General features: G+C 50.1%; 1 protein-coding gene across 7 annotated transcripts in view; it reads right to left on the reverse strand.

The window, feature by feature from the left end:
• DLG5 (discs large MAGUK scaffold protein 5) overlaps positions 1-12,579 on the reverse strand; it is a 120,034-nt gene extending 107,455 nt beyond the window's left edge. For 6 of the 7 annotated variants that reach the window (XR_009536210.1, XR_009536211.1, XM_060126984.1 and 3 more), the window contains exon 1: positions 12,206-12,579. Coding sequence is in view for 4 of the 7 variants with exons in the window: in XM_060126984.1 (XP_059982967.1) it covers positions 12,206-12,509 (304 nt within the window). In the remaining 3 variants the exon portion in view is untranslated. The remainder of the gene's footprint in view (positions 1-12,205) is intronic. The other variant, XM_060126987.1, reaches the window with a different exon arrangement.
• Between the last annotated feature and the right edge of the window lie 2,666 nt (positions 12,580-15,245).

The following is a 15,245-nucleotide window of genomic DNA, read 5'->3' on the forward strand; positions in this document are numbered from 1 at the left end:
ATGCAATGTAGGGGTAGGGCCAGTCAGTGATATTATTAAAAAAAAAAAAAAATAGAAGAAGTTTTCAGAAAAGGTAACCACTTCCCACCTGACCCCATCTGATGGGATTTCACTCTGCTCCTTCCCAGTCACTGTCTTGTGTAGCAGAGAATGGTTTTTTTATTAGCTGCACTGTGGTCACTTGTCATTTTTGACAGCATGGTTTATCCTGAAAGGAAACCTACAAAGGTAAACAGAGGAAGCAGACAAAGACAAGCTGTGCTTCGGGTGGAAGCACAGCTGCCACTGGCAGCAGCCTCTGGGTCCAGCTGTGACTCACCAACCCAGCTCAGCTCAGGCAAAGGAAGGTGAGGCTTTGGGTAGCTCTTCACCTCCCTCTTCATGGAGAGCATCTTAAAACAAAAGCATCCAAGCACACTGGTTTTCAAACCCTGTTCCACAGAACTCTGGAGAACCCGAGGGAACTGTGCGGAGGCACCGCAGGGAGTCCATGGGGAAAAGGGCAAGCTCCAGGCCTCCATACCTGTTCACCACAGCACCTGTCTATCTTATATATCTGGCTTTCATGTAAGAGTCCGGTTAATGAAAAGAATCCCACAGCTTAAAAAAAAAAAAAAGGCAAAAATAAAAAAATTTAACTCATAAAGAACAGTTACATTTCACATATGTTATTTCATTTAATCGTTCCCAACAGCCCTGTGAGAAAACTGAGGCTAAAGGGGTTTACGATCAGACTCCACAACCCATTCTCTAACGTAACCATCCCATGCTCACCCACCATCTATGTGGACTCTCGGGGAAGGGACGTCACCACCTACAACAGTCCACTCCATAGCTGAATAGCACAGACCATTAAAACAAGTTCTACATTAAACAAAAGGCCCAGGGAAGCGGGGGCTGCTGGGGATTCTAAAAGAGACTCAGAAAGCAGCATCAACTAAAGGCAACGTGTGGACCTTATGAAAATCCTGATTTGAACAAACCATCTATAAAGAGGCATTTCTGCAACAAGGAAAACTGAGTATCAACTGGATATGAGATGACATTAAGAAATTATTAATATTGTTGGTTGTTGGGATAGGAAGGGTGGGAGGGAGAGGCAAGAGGGAGGGGATATGGGGATATATGTATACGTATAGCTGATTCACTTTGTTATACAGCAGAAAGTAACACAACGTTGTAAAGCAATTATACTCCAATAAAGATGTTAAAAAAAAAGATTGTTGGGTGTAAAACTGGTCTTCCGGTTATATTTTTTTTCTAAAGGCCTTATCTCTTAGAGATACCTCCTCAAGTATTTATGGAGGAAGTGATAGGCTGTCTGGGATTTGTTTCAAAATATTACAGAAAATGGGACTTCCCTGGTGGCGCAGTGGTTAAGAATCTGCCTGCTAACGCAGGGGACATGGGTTCGAGCCGTGGTCCGGGAAGATCCCACATGCCACAGAGCAACTAAGCCCGTGCGCCACAACTACTGAGCCTGCGCTCTACAGCCCGCGAGCCACAACTCCTGAGCCTGCGTGCCACAACTGCTGAAGCCTGTGTGCCTAGAGCCCGTGCTCCGCAACGAGAAGCCACCGCAATGAGAAGCCCGTGCACCGCGACGAAGACTAGGTCCCGCTTGCCACGACTAGAGAAAGCTCGTGCAGCAACGAAGACCCAACGCAGCCAAAAATAAACAAATAATTTTAAAAAAAAATTACAGAAAACAGAAGTTATTAGGAGAGCTGGGTATTCATTATATTATCCTCTCCATCTCTGCATATGTTTAAATTTTTTATAATATATAGTATAAAATTAAGGCAAGGAGGAAGGGAGAACGGTTCTTCCTTATCTTTTTTTAAATATATTTATTATTTATTTTTGGCTGCGTAGGGTCTTTGTTGCTGCGCGCGGCTTTCTCTAGTTGCATTGAGCGGGGGCTACTCTTGCGGTGCGCGGGCTTCTCACTGCGGTGGCCTCTCCTGTTGTGGAGCACGGGCTCTAGGCGCGCGGGCTTCGGTAGTTGTGGCTCACGGGCTCTAGAGCGCAGGCTCAGTAGTGGTGGTGCACGGGCTTAGCTGCTCCGCGGCAGGTGGGAATTTCCCGGACTAGGGCTCGAACCCGTGTCCCCTGCAGTGGCAGGCGGATTCTTAACCCCTGCGCCACCAGGGAAGCCCTCTTCCTTATCTTGAGCTCAATTCTACCTCCCAGTATCTTCTACCAGTCATCTCTCTGGGGTCAGAAAGAATCAGGTCTCATCACCTGCCCATGTCCATCTGAAAACAAGCATCCAAGCCCCTCTAAGTCTCCTTTCCTTTAAAATAACTCCTTCCAAGGTCCTTTTGGAGCGGAACTCCTCACAGCTCACGGCGGTGCCCTCCTTAATGGCAGGCTCCAGGACCAGAGCACTGTGAAAGTGTGTTCTGAGCAGCCTCAGGAATGTGGGCTTCCTGGTCCATGCACACTCTCGACTCTCCCTTGAGCATCTCTCTGTACCCTGTGACACCTCCTGATTCCAAGGACGAGAAGGGGATTGGCTCTCTACTCAAGGGCAGGCTACCCCCAAGAGCAGAAGCAGTAGCAACAGCTTGCCCTCGCCTCACATTAATCACCTCGATCCTCACCAAAGCCCTAGGAGGAGAATATTAGCCCTTTTATAGATAACGAAAAAGAAAACCCAGAGAAGTTAAGTGCCTTGTTACAGTCACACAGACTAAGATTAAAGAGCCAAGATTTAAAGTTGTGGGGGTCCCCAAGTCTGGGTTCATGACACTCAGCTCTCTCTCTGTGTCCTTACTCCCGGGCTCCAAAGCACAGCGATGATGCTCAGGCCACCCGGGTCGTCCATCTGTATCACCTACCTTCCCAGAAATAACTTATCACTCTCCAGGCCACCTTCCAGCTCTCCAGCCCAACAACTCCCCAGGGCTCAGAAAAGATCTGTCCAAGAGCTAACCTGTCCTGGACCCGCAGTCACCAAACCCCTGAACAGGTCTCTATACATCCTTCCAAGGTGCCCCTGGAAACCCCAACTGTGGACCAAAGCCCAGCTCTAGAGAAGACCGCAAGAGGTTTAACCATCTCAAAGAATAACCATCACGAACAAGACTTCATTCTTGTTAAGCCACACTGGGGAAACTGAGGCCCAGAGAGGTCAAACATCTTGTGCAAGATCACACACCAAAAAAATCTACTGGTCCCAGAATCCACTACACATCTGCATTGTCAACACATCCAAAAAAATCTACCAGCCCCAGAATCACACATGCCCATTTCAGCTGGTATCAGAATTCAAAAGAATGGCAACGTTTAACGTTTTGGTTCCTTGAATGAAAGAGCTGGGGGAAAATTCGAGAAACGATGGTATACATTGATGTTCCGGTTCCCTGCACTACTGCTGAAGTTTCCCAAGAGCACACCTCTCAGAACCCTGATGTTGCAAGATGCCCAGTGAAAAAGGGTTTTGTGGTCAAATCAGTTTGGGAAACGCTGCATAGGGAACCCCTCCAGTAAAGTCCCAAAGCACACTGGCTTACTGGTGCTTGAGAGGCTCCCAGTAAAGGAGCCTGTGTGACCTGCTCAAACCAACACTGCTCAAATGTACTTGACCAGAGAACCTTTTTACAGATAACACCATTGACATCCCACCAAACTACTGTTTAGAAGATATTTCCTTGGGAAATGCTGATCTAGGTTTTTCTAAAGAAAATCTTGATAGCCAGTTAACCCTGGATTCAAGTCTATGTAACCAAACCAACCCTGAATGGGGTAAGGAGCGAGTGTCTACAAAGCGGAAATAACTAACATACTTGGAGGCCTTTGGGGATGGAGATACTAGTACTACTGCAAACACGAAGAAAATGTGTGAACACCCCCTGGCTGCCAGATATGAATGCTGCTGGGATTCCATGGTCAACAACTTCTGCCCTCAAAAGAGCCACAGATGACTACTGAAACTAAAATCTTCATTTCTGGTCCAAAGGAATTGTGCTAAGGCTTTCCAAAATGAGTCTGGGGGAAAAATACACAATTTTTAGAAGAAAACAATAAAATGTTGAACTAGGACTCCAGCCAGGCCACTCACCCCTGAGTCAAGGTGCTGTGGACAGTAGGGATTTCCTTAATTAAAACTCAAAGCAAACAGTATGGAAATTCCTCAGAAAATAAACACAGGATTACCACATGATCCGTAATTCTACTCCTGGATATATAATCAAAAGAACTGAAAGTAGGGCCTCAAAGAGATATTTCTGCACCAATGTTCATAGCAGTTTTATTCACAATAGCCAAGAGATGAAAGGAACCCAAAAGTACACTGGTGGATGAGTGGATAAACAAAATGTGGTACATACATACACTGGAATATTATTCAGCCTTAAAAAGGAAAGAAATCCTGTCACATGCCACAACACGGATAAACCTTGAGCACATTACCCTACGTGAAATAAGTCAGTCACAAGAAGACAACTACTGTGTGATTCCACTTATACGGGACATCTAAAGTAAACAAATTCATAGAAACAGAAAGGAGAATGGTGGTTCCCAGAGGTGGGGGAGGGAGGAATGAGGAGTTATTGTTTATTGGAGACAGAGTTTTGGTTTTGCAAGATGAAAAAGCTCTGGAGATCTCTTACACAACAATGTGAATATACTTAGCACTACTGAACTGTACACTTAAAATGGTTAAGATGGTGAATTTTATATTTTGTGTTCTTTACTACAATTAAAAATTCTTAAATAAAGGAAGGAAATTTTGACACATGCTATAACATGGATGAACCATAAAGACATTATGCCGAGTGAAGACAAGCCAGTCACAAAATAACAAATACTATATGACTCCATTTTTATATGCGATACCTAGAGCAGTCAAATTCACAGAGACAGATAGTAGAATGGTGGTTGCTAGGGGCTGGGGGGAGGGGAAAATGGAGAGTTATTGTTTAATTGGTAGAGTTTCAGGTTCGAAAGATGAAAAAGTTCTAGAGGGACTGCACTTCCCTGGGACTGTCCAGTGGTTAAGAATCCGCCTGCCAGTGCAGGGGACATGGGTTCGATCCCTGGTCCGGGAAGATCCCACATGCCACAGGACAACTAAGCCCATGTGCGCCACAACTACCGAGCCTGAGCTCTAGAGCCTGCGAGCCACAATTACTGAAGCCCATGCGCTCTGGGGTCTGTGACGAAGAGTAGCCCCTGCTCACCGCAACTAGAGAAAGCCCGAGTGCAGCAACGAAGACCCAGCGTAGCCAAAAAAAAAAAAAAAAGAAAAAGTTCTAGAGATGGATAGTAGGGATGGTTGCACAACAATGTGAATGTACTTAATACCACTGAACTGTACACTTAAAAATAAATAAAACAGTAATTGTAATGTTATGCATATTTTACCACAATTAAAAAAATAGAAAAAAATGGTTCAAATGGTAAATGTTATGCTATGTATATCTTACCACAGTATTAATAAAAAAAGCAACATCAAGGTCAACAGTCACCTCACAATTACCCACCAAGGGTTTAGAACTGGACGGCCAACATGGAACACTCCAAACATCTGTTTAATTTAAAATAGTTCTGTAGCACTTTCGTGGAGCTCTGTCTCAAAAAGATCAACAGACACACACAACTCAGAGATATGCAATCTGCCCCAGGGAAAAGGTGAAAAAAAATGCAATATCTCCCACTCAATCCCGTTTAAAATTCTTCTCTGCTGAACATGTTCGGCATCCCTACTGCACAGACTGATAGGGAGTTCAGTCCTCTTGCCTTATGCCCACTATTCCCGTGGCTCACATCTTCCCAAGGTTACAGGAAATTAATAAAGAACCCCCTCGAAATGGCCTGCAGAATGTATAGGTGGTTGGAATAAGGTGGAACAAAAAATTAAGACAACTCCTACGTTGCTTACTTTTTCAGGAAATAGAAAGCCAGAGTACGAAAATCACTTAACACTAACACTAAATCAAAAAATAGTAATCATGACTTCCCTGGTGGCGCAGTGGTTAAGAATCCACCTACCAATGCAGGGGACACGGGTTCGAGCCCTGCTCTGGGAAGATCCCACGTGCCGCAGAGCAACTAAACCCGTGTGCCACAACTACTGAGCCTGCACTCTAGAGCCCACGAGCCACAACTACTGAGCCCGTGCGCCTAGAGCCCATGCTCCGCAACAAGAGAAGCCACCGCAATGAGAAGCCCGCGCACCGCAACGAAGAGTGGCCCCCGCTCGCCGCAACAAGAGAAAGTCCACACGTAGCAACGAAGACCCAACGCAGCCCAAAATAAATTAGTTAATTCATTTTAAAAAATAGTAATTATGGTAGAGACCTGGAAGAAACGTCTTAGAAATCTACTCCAACCCCATCACCAAGCTTCCTTGGACCTAAGGCCACCCTGCAAGTACTGAGAACCCTACAGGACTGAGGAAGTCCTCAGTCAACACTGCACTTCTTCCAGCTTTACTTCTTCCAGCCTTCTACTTGGAAAAAAACAAGCCCCAGGTAGTTAAGAGGCTCATCCAAGGTCAAGATGTTGTACAGTTAGGAGCAGATCCCCATCCAAAACTCTTTCGAGGACACCAAGCTGACTTTCAAATTCTAAGTGCAAAAAGTGAAGGGCTCTCCAATCCTACACAGGCAGTGTGGTCGCTCCGCGCGGCTCCTGGCAGCCAGTCTCACAATGCTGGTACCTGAGGGGTGACCATGGAGACTTCAGACACCAATGTCACACCACCTGCTTCCATCACAGACATACTGTGGGTGGGGACATCCGTGTGTGCCGCTGGAACTCACCCTAGCCTTCCTGCACTCCCACAGCCTTCTGTCACTGTGAAGTCACCACTTAAGAATCTGCACTTATTTCTGAAGAGAATCTGGACTTACGCAGGGACACACCACTCATTCGCCACACAGCTGACTAGTCATCCATCCAACAGAAATTTACTGAACGCCCATGTTGGGGCAGGCTCTATTCTAGGCATCGGGAATACAACAGCGAATTTGGCTCATGGAGACTACATTCTACTCTTGATGACCCACAGCCACAGTAAAAGCAACCCTGACATCTGTTCAGCAGTTTACCAGGAGCTCTCCCATAACCCCCAGACCAGGAGAATCCCAGGCTTCTGGTCCTAAGGCTGGTTCCACGCTGCATTACTCACCACACTAACAAATGCTCCTTTTCTCCTACCATGCATTGTCAAATAGCAGAGTGAAGTAGTTACTGTTTTCATTATTTTGTAGAGAGGGAGATAAGTTCAGAAAGGTTAAATGCCTTGCTCAAGGTCTAAAACCTAGTGAAATCTGACAACCTCCAACCACCCCACTCCAGCAATGACCTCATCTGCTAATTGCATCATCACACCAAGATGAGACCACATCCTGGACATTCACCTGCTGCTTTACCTGCACGACATCGTTTCTGCTCTTCTTTTTTTGGAGAACTGCTTCTCCCCATTCTAAAGAACCACATGATACTGGTACTAGCTGCCAATCACCCTACCCTATTGGTTGGGTCCACTGCTGGGCCCATCTTAGTCCTTCAGCCCCAGCCACGGTGACTGGGTCTCACACGGACGTGTGACCCTAGTCAGGCCAATCAGAATCCTCCCATGAGATTCTTCTGCCTGGTTTTCTGGATACGGCTCCCTTTATTCTCTGGTCAGGGGCTGTGGAGATGAAGCCAAGAGGGGCCTGAGGTCATGTTCCAGGCCCACGGGAAAAGCCCGCGGCATTCAGGATCAATCATCCCAAGGCCAGTTACTCCAATTCATCCCAAGGTTTTGGAATATTATACAATAAGTTTCTCTTTTCTGACTAATACAGTTTGAGCTAAGTTTCTGTCACTGCAATAAGGGTGCCTGAACTAATGCACAGAGGGATAAATAAAATCTGCCTTTCTCTTAGAAACCTCTTTTCAACCATCACTTTCAAGTTCCTCCACTGCTTCCTTCTCAACACAATTAACAACCAAAAGAAAAACCACAATGGCTGGAGCTTTTACTTCTGACCATCAAGGACAGAGTGGATGAAGAAAAGGTGGCTGGTACCTGAAGAGAGCAGGGAGAGAACAAAAGGCCCAGGTAACCTCTAATGAATAATAGATAATCCACACCTGACGATCAGCAGCCAACTGCACTCATCCCACCGGAAACGCCTGGGGTTATTCTTTTTAAAAAATTCCTACAGCTTTAACTTCTGACAAGTTCAGCCCCAGGTGGTGTATAAACCCCTTGCTCCGCCTAGCCATCACGGTCCTTCAGATTACCTCTGCATCTCCACCCACCCAGAGCCAATGCCCTGCTCACTCAGGCTGGTCTAATTTCTGCAACCTGAAAACACACTGCTCCTCTCATAGCTAGGAGTTTGTTCTTGCATCTCCCACCCAGAACATCCTCCTTTTCCTCTGCACACTCAGAGTACCCCTTCAACACCCAGCTCAAGCCCCAGTCCCTCCTCGAAGCCTTCCTTGGCTTCTCCAGCAAACACTACCGTCTCCATCCTCTTAACTGTAGCGAAGCCAAGTCAGCCAGCTCTCCAGGAAACTAAAGAGGAGGCACAGAGGGGACGAGGAGGAGAAACTCAGCTCTGAGCACGCAGTAGAGAGTGCCACCAGCAGTCACCGTGTTCTGCCACTTCTGCTCCACGAGAGAGGCCTGTTGTGAAAATGGTTTGGGGAGCCCTCCACACTTAGATGGTAATTAGAGCCACTAGGGGTGGATGAGAGTATTTGCGGAAAGCATGTAGTGGCGCTTCAAAAGGAGGAAAAAGCCTGTTTGTATTTGTATCACTCAATTGATCTGTCTCATAATGTCACTCTCCTGAGTGTCCCATTCCCCCAACTAGGCAGCTGCAGGCTGGAATTACATCCTATGCACCCCGGCCCCACGTGCACCAAGAACAGGACCAGGCACCTCAGGCCTCCCCAATCTCATTTTGCCTCCCAGTGGCTGAGACAGGCCATGCAGCACCCCCAGCCCCATCTCACAGATGAGGACGCTGAGGCTCAGCGCCAGGAAGGGGCCCCTCACTCCAGGGGCAGGCGGTTGAGGAGCTACAAGTGAGAAAACCCAGATGTCAGCAACTGAATCAAAGAGAAAAAACAAAGGACCTCGTGGGTTCCGAGTGAGCAAACAAGATCCTGGTACTACCATGGAAGAAACTCGAGAGACCTGAGCCAGTCAGAGGAGAACAGTTCTCTCCTCTCTCTACCACCAGTGGGGACAAAGGGGCTCACTCCTTCCCTACAGATGCATGAATTGGGACAAGGAAAGGCTACAAAATTCCAGAGTTCCCCAATGCAGGCAACAGCCTAAAACTGTAATGGGAGGGCCAAACCAGGTAACAGGAAAAACCACCCCCAACATGGAATCAGGAGCACTGCACTTCGCCTGACTCCAGCTCCTTTCTGCCCTGCAGCTCCTGGCCTGTCCTCAGACCTCACAGATGGCGGGAACGGAACCCAGCGTCACGCAGAAAAGGCACTAGGTGCCGCAGAACTAAGTGAGACATTCAAGTATGCAATAAGATAGAAAGGCTCAATAGCGATGTACTATCAATTCTGGTAGAGAAGTCCCCCTGCCCCCAAAATAAAACAACTCTGTGTCTTCTTACTCACCCTCATACCCCAGGCCTGAGCATGGTGAGTTATAAACGTCTGGGGCTCTAACTGAGCCTGAGCAGAAGAGATGAGCTTGGTTTGCTTACTGCCCCGTACCACCTAGGCCAGTTTCCTCCCAGTTCCAGGCCCCACGTGGGGAGCGGCCAGACATCATCTGCGTGCAGCACAACAAACTCCCACAGCACACAAGTGCCAGCCACGGGACGGGCATTCTAGACCAGGGGCCCACATGGGATGTGGAATCCATCAAAGGAGCCCCTAACTGGGTGATGGCAGCACCTCCGATGTAGAAACAGTGACAAAGGGGCCTCCCCTTGAGACTACGGATCCTTGGGAAGCCAACCGGTTCCTCTCTGGGGCTCCCACAAGACGCTTGCACTAAGGCTGACTTACAGGCAGAGGTGTGCACCTGTGTGAGGAGTGGAACCTGCTGGGAGAGCAAAGACCAGGACACAGGGCTGAGTTTCCCTGACTTCGGCTCCTCAGGGATGAAACGGGTGCTTCCATTCCTTCAACCTGAGCAGTCCTTTTAGTCACTGAGCTTTGCGCCATAAAAGGGGCTCCCTGGCTAACAGAAAAAAGGCTGCCAACCACTGCACAGTAATTCATCCTTTAGAAGATCCCAACGCTCTGTGGTTCCCTTGCACACCGTGTCACCCCCTCATCCCCAGAAGCTCTACATGGCATCTTGCCAGACCAAATGCTATCCTAATTTTTTCCTAAAGTATTAACTGAAATGAACTTAACTTCCCTTGAAAACCTACACAGCTCTGCATTGTGGTAAAACTAGGGTTTGAAATCCCGCCCTTGAGGATAAAATCCAAACCCTATTTTATCTTTCCCTTAGATGTCAGGACCAGCTTCCAGAACTTCAGCTCTGTGAGGCCCCACCTTCTCTACCAAGCAAGGAAAAGGGAGGGCCCTAATTAATGGCAATTCATTTATCTATTCCAGAGATTAAAGCTAGCGCTGATTCAAACACATCCCATTGAAGACTTAAGTCTGCACTCAACTTCTGCGCTTCCTTGATCAACCTCCTCCTTCAAGCACAGAGAGCTAGGTAGACAAAAAGACAACTAAGAAGAAAAAAAAGTTACCCCGAAGAGATTTCCCTCTGACATTATCCTCAAGGGCACATCTGACAGCTCTTAGCATCATCCCAGGAGAGGACCGGGCTGCCCAGCAACTCAGACACGATCATAACTGGGGGACAGCGTAGGTTTGAGGAACAGAAATGCTGAAGAGTCAGAAACCCATAGTGGAGACAGAAGGGCCATCAATGAAATGATATGCTGTGTGGCCAGCAGCTTAGTCTCTCTGTATGCCAGTTGCCTTCACTACCAAAAAAAAGGTGGCCAATATCCAATGGAGCTGTTATCAGGAAGAGCTTATAAAACCATCTCCTTAATAAGTGAGGCTTTTAACGGCCAAATAAACACGTTTCATCAGCCTGTGGCCTACAAGTTGTTAAAGGCAGTTCATCAGCCCTCTCTGTTCACTTTTAAAACACGGACAAGACATAGAAAAGCAGCACTTGTTGCTCCCTGGTTCCAAATGGGTTAAATAAAACAATGGGTCATAATTGAAAACTCCTGGTGCCCAATACTTTGAGCAATTTAACCACTCCAAGCTGGAGTTTTCTCTCTGGCAAAGTAGGAATAATAGCGCAGAGAGTGGTAAACGAACGTGATACAGCAGAGTGCCTGCCACAACAGTAGGTGCCCAATAAATGCTGGCTCTTCCTTCCTCAGTGCTATGCCTTCTTCTTCAGCTTCCTTGTCTAAAAGCCTGGCTTTCCACACTCCCCAACCAGGCCACACCAAACCTACCACTTGCCACAAACTCCCAGCAGTACCCCCCCACACACACACACACACACGAATACTCACAAATCCATCACCACCACCCAAGGGAACCCGTCACCAGCCTTCCCTCCTCAGGCAGCTCGGCACCCTTAGGGAGGGAACTGAGCCCCAGCAGCTACTACCAGGATTTTCCCATGGTGCAATGCAACTTCCCCAACTTTTCCCGGCCCACAGTTTCCAAAGAAACCTAGCAGGCATTGTGCATAATCAACCACAAGCCTGGGCGAACAAACAGACTGAGCTTTGGGCAGAGGGAGCTGAGAAAATCAAAAAGTGAAAAGGCACCAGTGGTCCCGAAACGGGGTGCCAGGGACCAAAATTCAGAAGTACCGGCCCTGGCCCAGGTTCTATTCTTCTAGACCTTATCACTGATTGAAGGCTAGCAGAGGCTCTCAAAGGACTGGTGGATGGTTAAGAGTCTCAGAAAAGGGACTGACGAACATCCCTCCGAGATCGCCCCGCGGCTAGACCTGGCGGTCTCGGGAGGGCCCCGCTGCCGCGGTACCTGGAGGATCAAGGCCTGCAGTGCGGGGCATTGTTCACAGCAAGGGTGGGATTGGGGGAGGAGGTGTGAAGTGGGGGTCCGCGCACCGGGCCCTCCCCAGGCAGGCTGAAGGAAGGAAGGTTCTCCTCGCGGCAGGCGCCAGGTAGATGAATGGCCCTCGCGACTTCCCCCTCGGAGAACCGGAGAGAGAAGTCGTGGAAGGCGGATCCGAGAGGCCGGGTGGGGGTCTCACACTCACCGGCGCCCTCGGCGGGCTGCGGCGGCCCGACCACGCCGTTCAGGTAGAGAATGGGCAGCAGGTGAGGCTGCGTCTTCTCCAGCGCCGCCCGCAGGTCCTGGAAGTGGTCCCGCTCCTTGGCCAGGAGCAGCTTGAGCAGCAGCTCCGCCTTAGCGCCTCCCGCCTCCTCGTCCAGCTGCCGCCGCTCGCCGGGGCTCAGCGCTCCTGCGGCCTCGAGCAGCCCGAGCACCGCCTCCACCTCTGTCATGGCCTGGGCCAGGCTCTGCTGACACTGAGCGAGCAGCTCCCGGCGCTGGGGCTCCATGGTGGCGGCCGCCCCGCCCCGCCGGACGGCTACCGGACTCCCGGAGGCCGGCGGGCGCGCAGGCGGGCGGGCAGGCAGGCGGGTGGCGACGGGCCCCGGGCGCCTCGGGGCGGCGAGCGGTGGCGGCAGCCCTAGAGCGCCGGGGGCCGCGAGGCCGCTGGGGCCATGGGCCGGGGCCTGGGCGGGCTGGGGGCCCGGGCGGCGAGCGGCGCTCAGCAGCGGCCGCCTCCCGGGCTCAGTAGCGCAGCCATGTTGGTTGCGGCGGCGGCGGCGGGACTGGAAGAGGAGGAGGAGGAGGAGACGGAGGAGGAGGAGGAGGAGGAGGTGGGGACGGCGGCCGGGGCGCGCCCCGAGGCCCGGCTCCAGCCGGGCATGCTCCCCCTCCCCTCCCCCTCGGCGCGCGCCGCTCCCCCGCCCGCCCCGCGAGAAAACTCTCCCCGAAACGCCGGCCCCGGCGCCGCCCCCCGAACACGATTACAACTCGGAAAGGAAAGTGGCCCGGCCGTCTTCGCCAGGCCCCCCGACGGCTCGGGAGCCGCCTCGCCCCGGCTCGGCTCACTGGGGCCCCGCGGCCGCCGCCGGCTCCGCCTTGCCCGCGCCCCAGCGTCGCCGCCGCCGGTCTGTCCCTCCGCCCTCTTCTCTTCTCCTCTCCTCTCTCCCCTCCCCTCCCTCCCCCCGGCCGGCCTTTCAAGCGCACGGGCGGCCGGCCCCGAGGGGATGGGCGAAGGGGAGGGGTCCCCACCTCCCCGCCCCGGGCCCGCCTCGGAGGCGGGGACATCGCGCGCGCTGGCTCTCCGGGTCTCCGAGGCCCAGGCGGAACCGGCGGTGGGGGATTCGGAGTCAGGGGCCGCGCGGGAAGCAGCCCGCACCCCCAGCCCCCTCGGCCAGGCACACGGCCAGACCCCGAGCTATTGGGAGACCCTCTCAAACAAAACCCTGCCCCGCCCCCATCCAGGGTCTTCTAATCTGAGAACTCCAAAATCAGGCCTGGAGACAATAGAGAGGACGTCCCCTAAACTTAGCCATCTCCAAATTTAGACCTCCCTCAAATCTGTGAGATTTCCCCACTCCAAGGAGCTATTATATAGAAAATGTCCCAGTATAATCCTGAGACTCGATTAATCAGGATCTTTCCCCTCACTCCCATTTTAGATGGGTTGGTTCCCAGTGTCTAAAGAGGCTTGGATGTTGGGGAGAGGGGGAGGGGATGTGTTACTGGAGGAGGAAGAGAGCCGTGGGGTCTGCAGTGGAGCCAGTTCATTTTTTTTGGCAAGAGAAGTGCTCTCCTCCCTAGACGTCATCCCAGATTCTAGTCTCAGGAGAAGGTAAATCAATGGGCTTGCTCCCCTGATACCCTCAATGAGGATCTACAGTTGGGCTCCAAGTCCAAGAATGCCTCCTGCCTTACATTGTAGCCCTTTGTGGACACATAACCACTTACCTCCTGACTGCAGGAGGAGGTCCTTAAAAGCTGGAATCCCAGCTGATGACTCCCAATAACCCCACCTCGCCAGTGTAGAGTGGAAATCCCAAGGCCATTGCAAATGTCTGTGTTCCATTGAATGATGCTCAATTACAAACACTGGGGACCACAGGTGCCTTTTCTGCTGTCACTCCCACCCCACAACTTCCAGACCTCCCCGCTAAAGAAGTTTTCTTGGAGTCTGCTTCTGTAAGGGGAGGAGTCATTTTTTTATTTAGTGGAAACAAACTCTATATATAGTGGTTAGAACAAAAGTAGCAGTTTGCACTTCAGTTCGGATTTCCCTTTAAATAGCTACACATGTGGGAACAAATCAATTACCCTGGCTGTTCTCAGTTTTCTCAGGAAAATAGGGTGGGGAGAGTGTATTCCACCAGGGGTTATGAATAAGCTCGAGGGTGTCAGTGAAGCTTTTGAAATTATCTGCACTTTTCTGTAGACATGTATGTATTTTTCTGGGATGGAAGTCCATAGCTTTAATCAAATTCTTTAAGGCCTCCATGACCCAAAATGGACTCCAAAATGGTGGAACTCAACTTTTTTCAGAGATCTCCCTGCTTAGGTAGTCTGGGCTTCTATGGCTGAGTGAGGTTCTAGGGGAGGTGAAGGCTGGCTATTGCACAGTGCCAGGGGTCTAGATAGGCTCCCTTGCTGTCCCTCCCACTCCTGCCCCTGAGAGATGGTTCCCCCTTCTGGCCACCTGTTCCCCTACATCCTAAATCACCTACAAAAGCATCCACTCTTCAGTACGCACTTGGACCTCTGTTCTTAACTGGATTAACTAGAAATCTAGGGGTGGGAGGAAGGTGGAACGGAAGAGAAGTTGGAGACTAATTTGGTTTGTAGTTAAAACAAATTGTGACTAACTCCTAGGTCCAAATGGTGCCTGAGATAGGAGAGGGCAGGAGGAACGCATCATCTCCCAGTGACCCCTAAAAGAGTGGTGGGGAGCATGGATGTTTTGCCCAGGGAAGCCTTCCTGGGAAGCAGTGAGGAAGTCCATTTGTTAAGAGTGCTTTCTCTCAGGGGCTGCAGATTGATAGATGACTACTTTCAGCAAACTCTTTATTGGAAACTCTGGGGTTTTATGCAAAACATAAATTCTGGAGGAAATTGTTTACTTTATAAACATATTCGACCTTAAGTGCCCTTTAGCCAGTGACCTTGATATGACCTTGTGTTTCTGTGTACCATTTTATATCCTTCAGGGCACCTTTTCTCATACTATCTCCTTTGTGCCCTGTTCTACGTTG

This window comes from Lagenorhynchus albirostris, chromosome 16 (genome assembly GCF_949774975.1).
Source record: "Lagenorhynchus albirostris chromosome 16, mLagAlb1.1, whole genome shotgun sequence".
NCBI lineage: Eukaryota > Metazoa > Chordata > Mammalia > Artiodactyla > Delphinidae > Lagenorhynchus > Lagenorhynchus albirostris.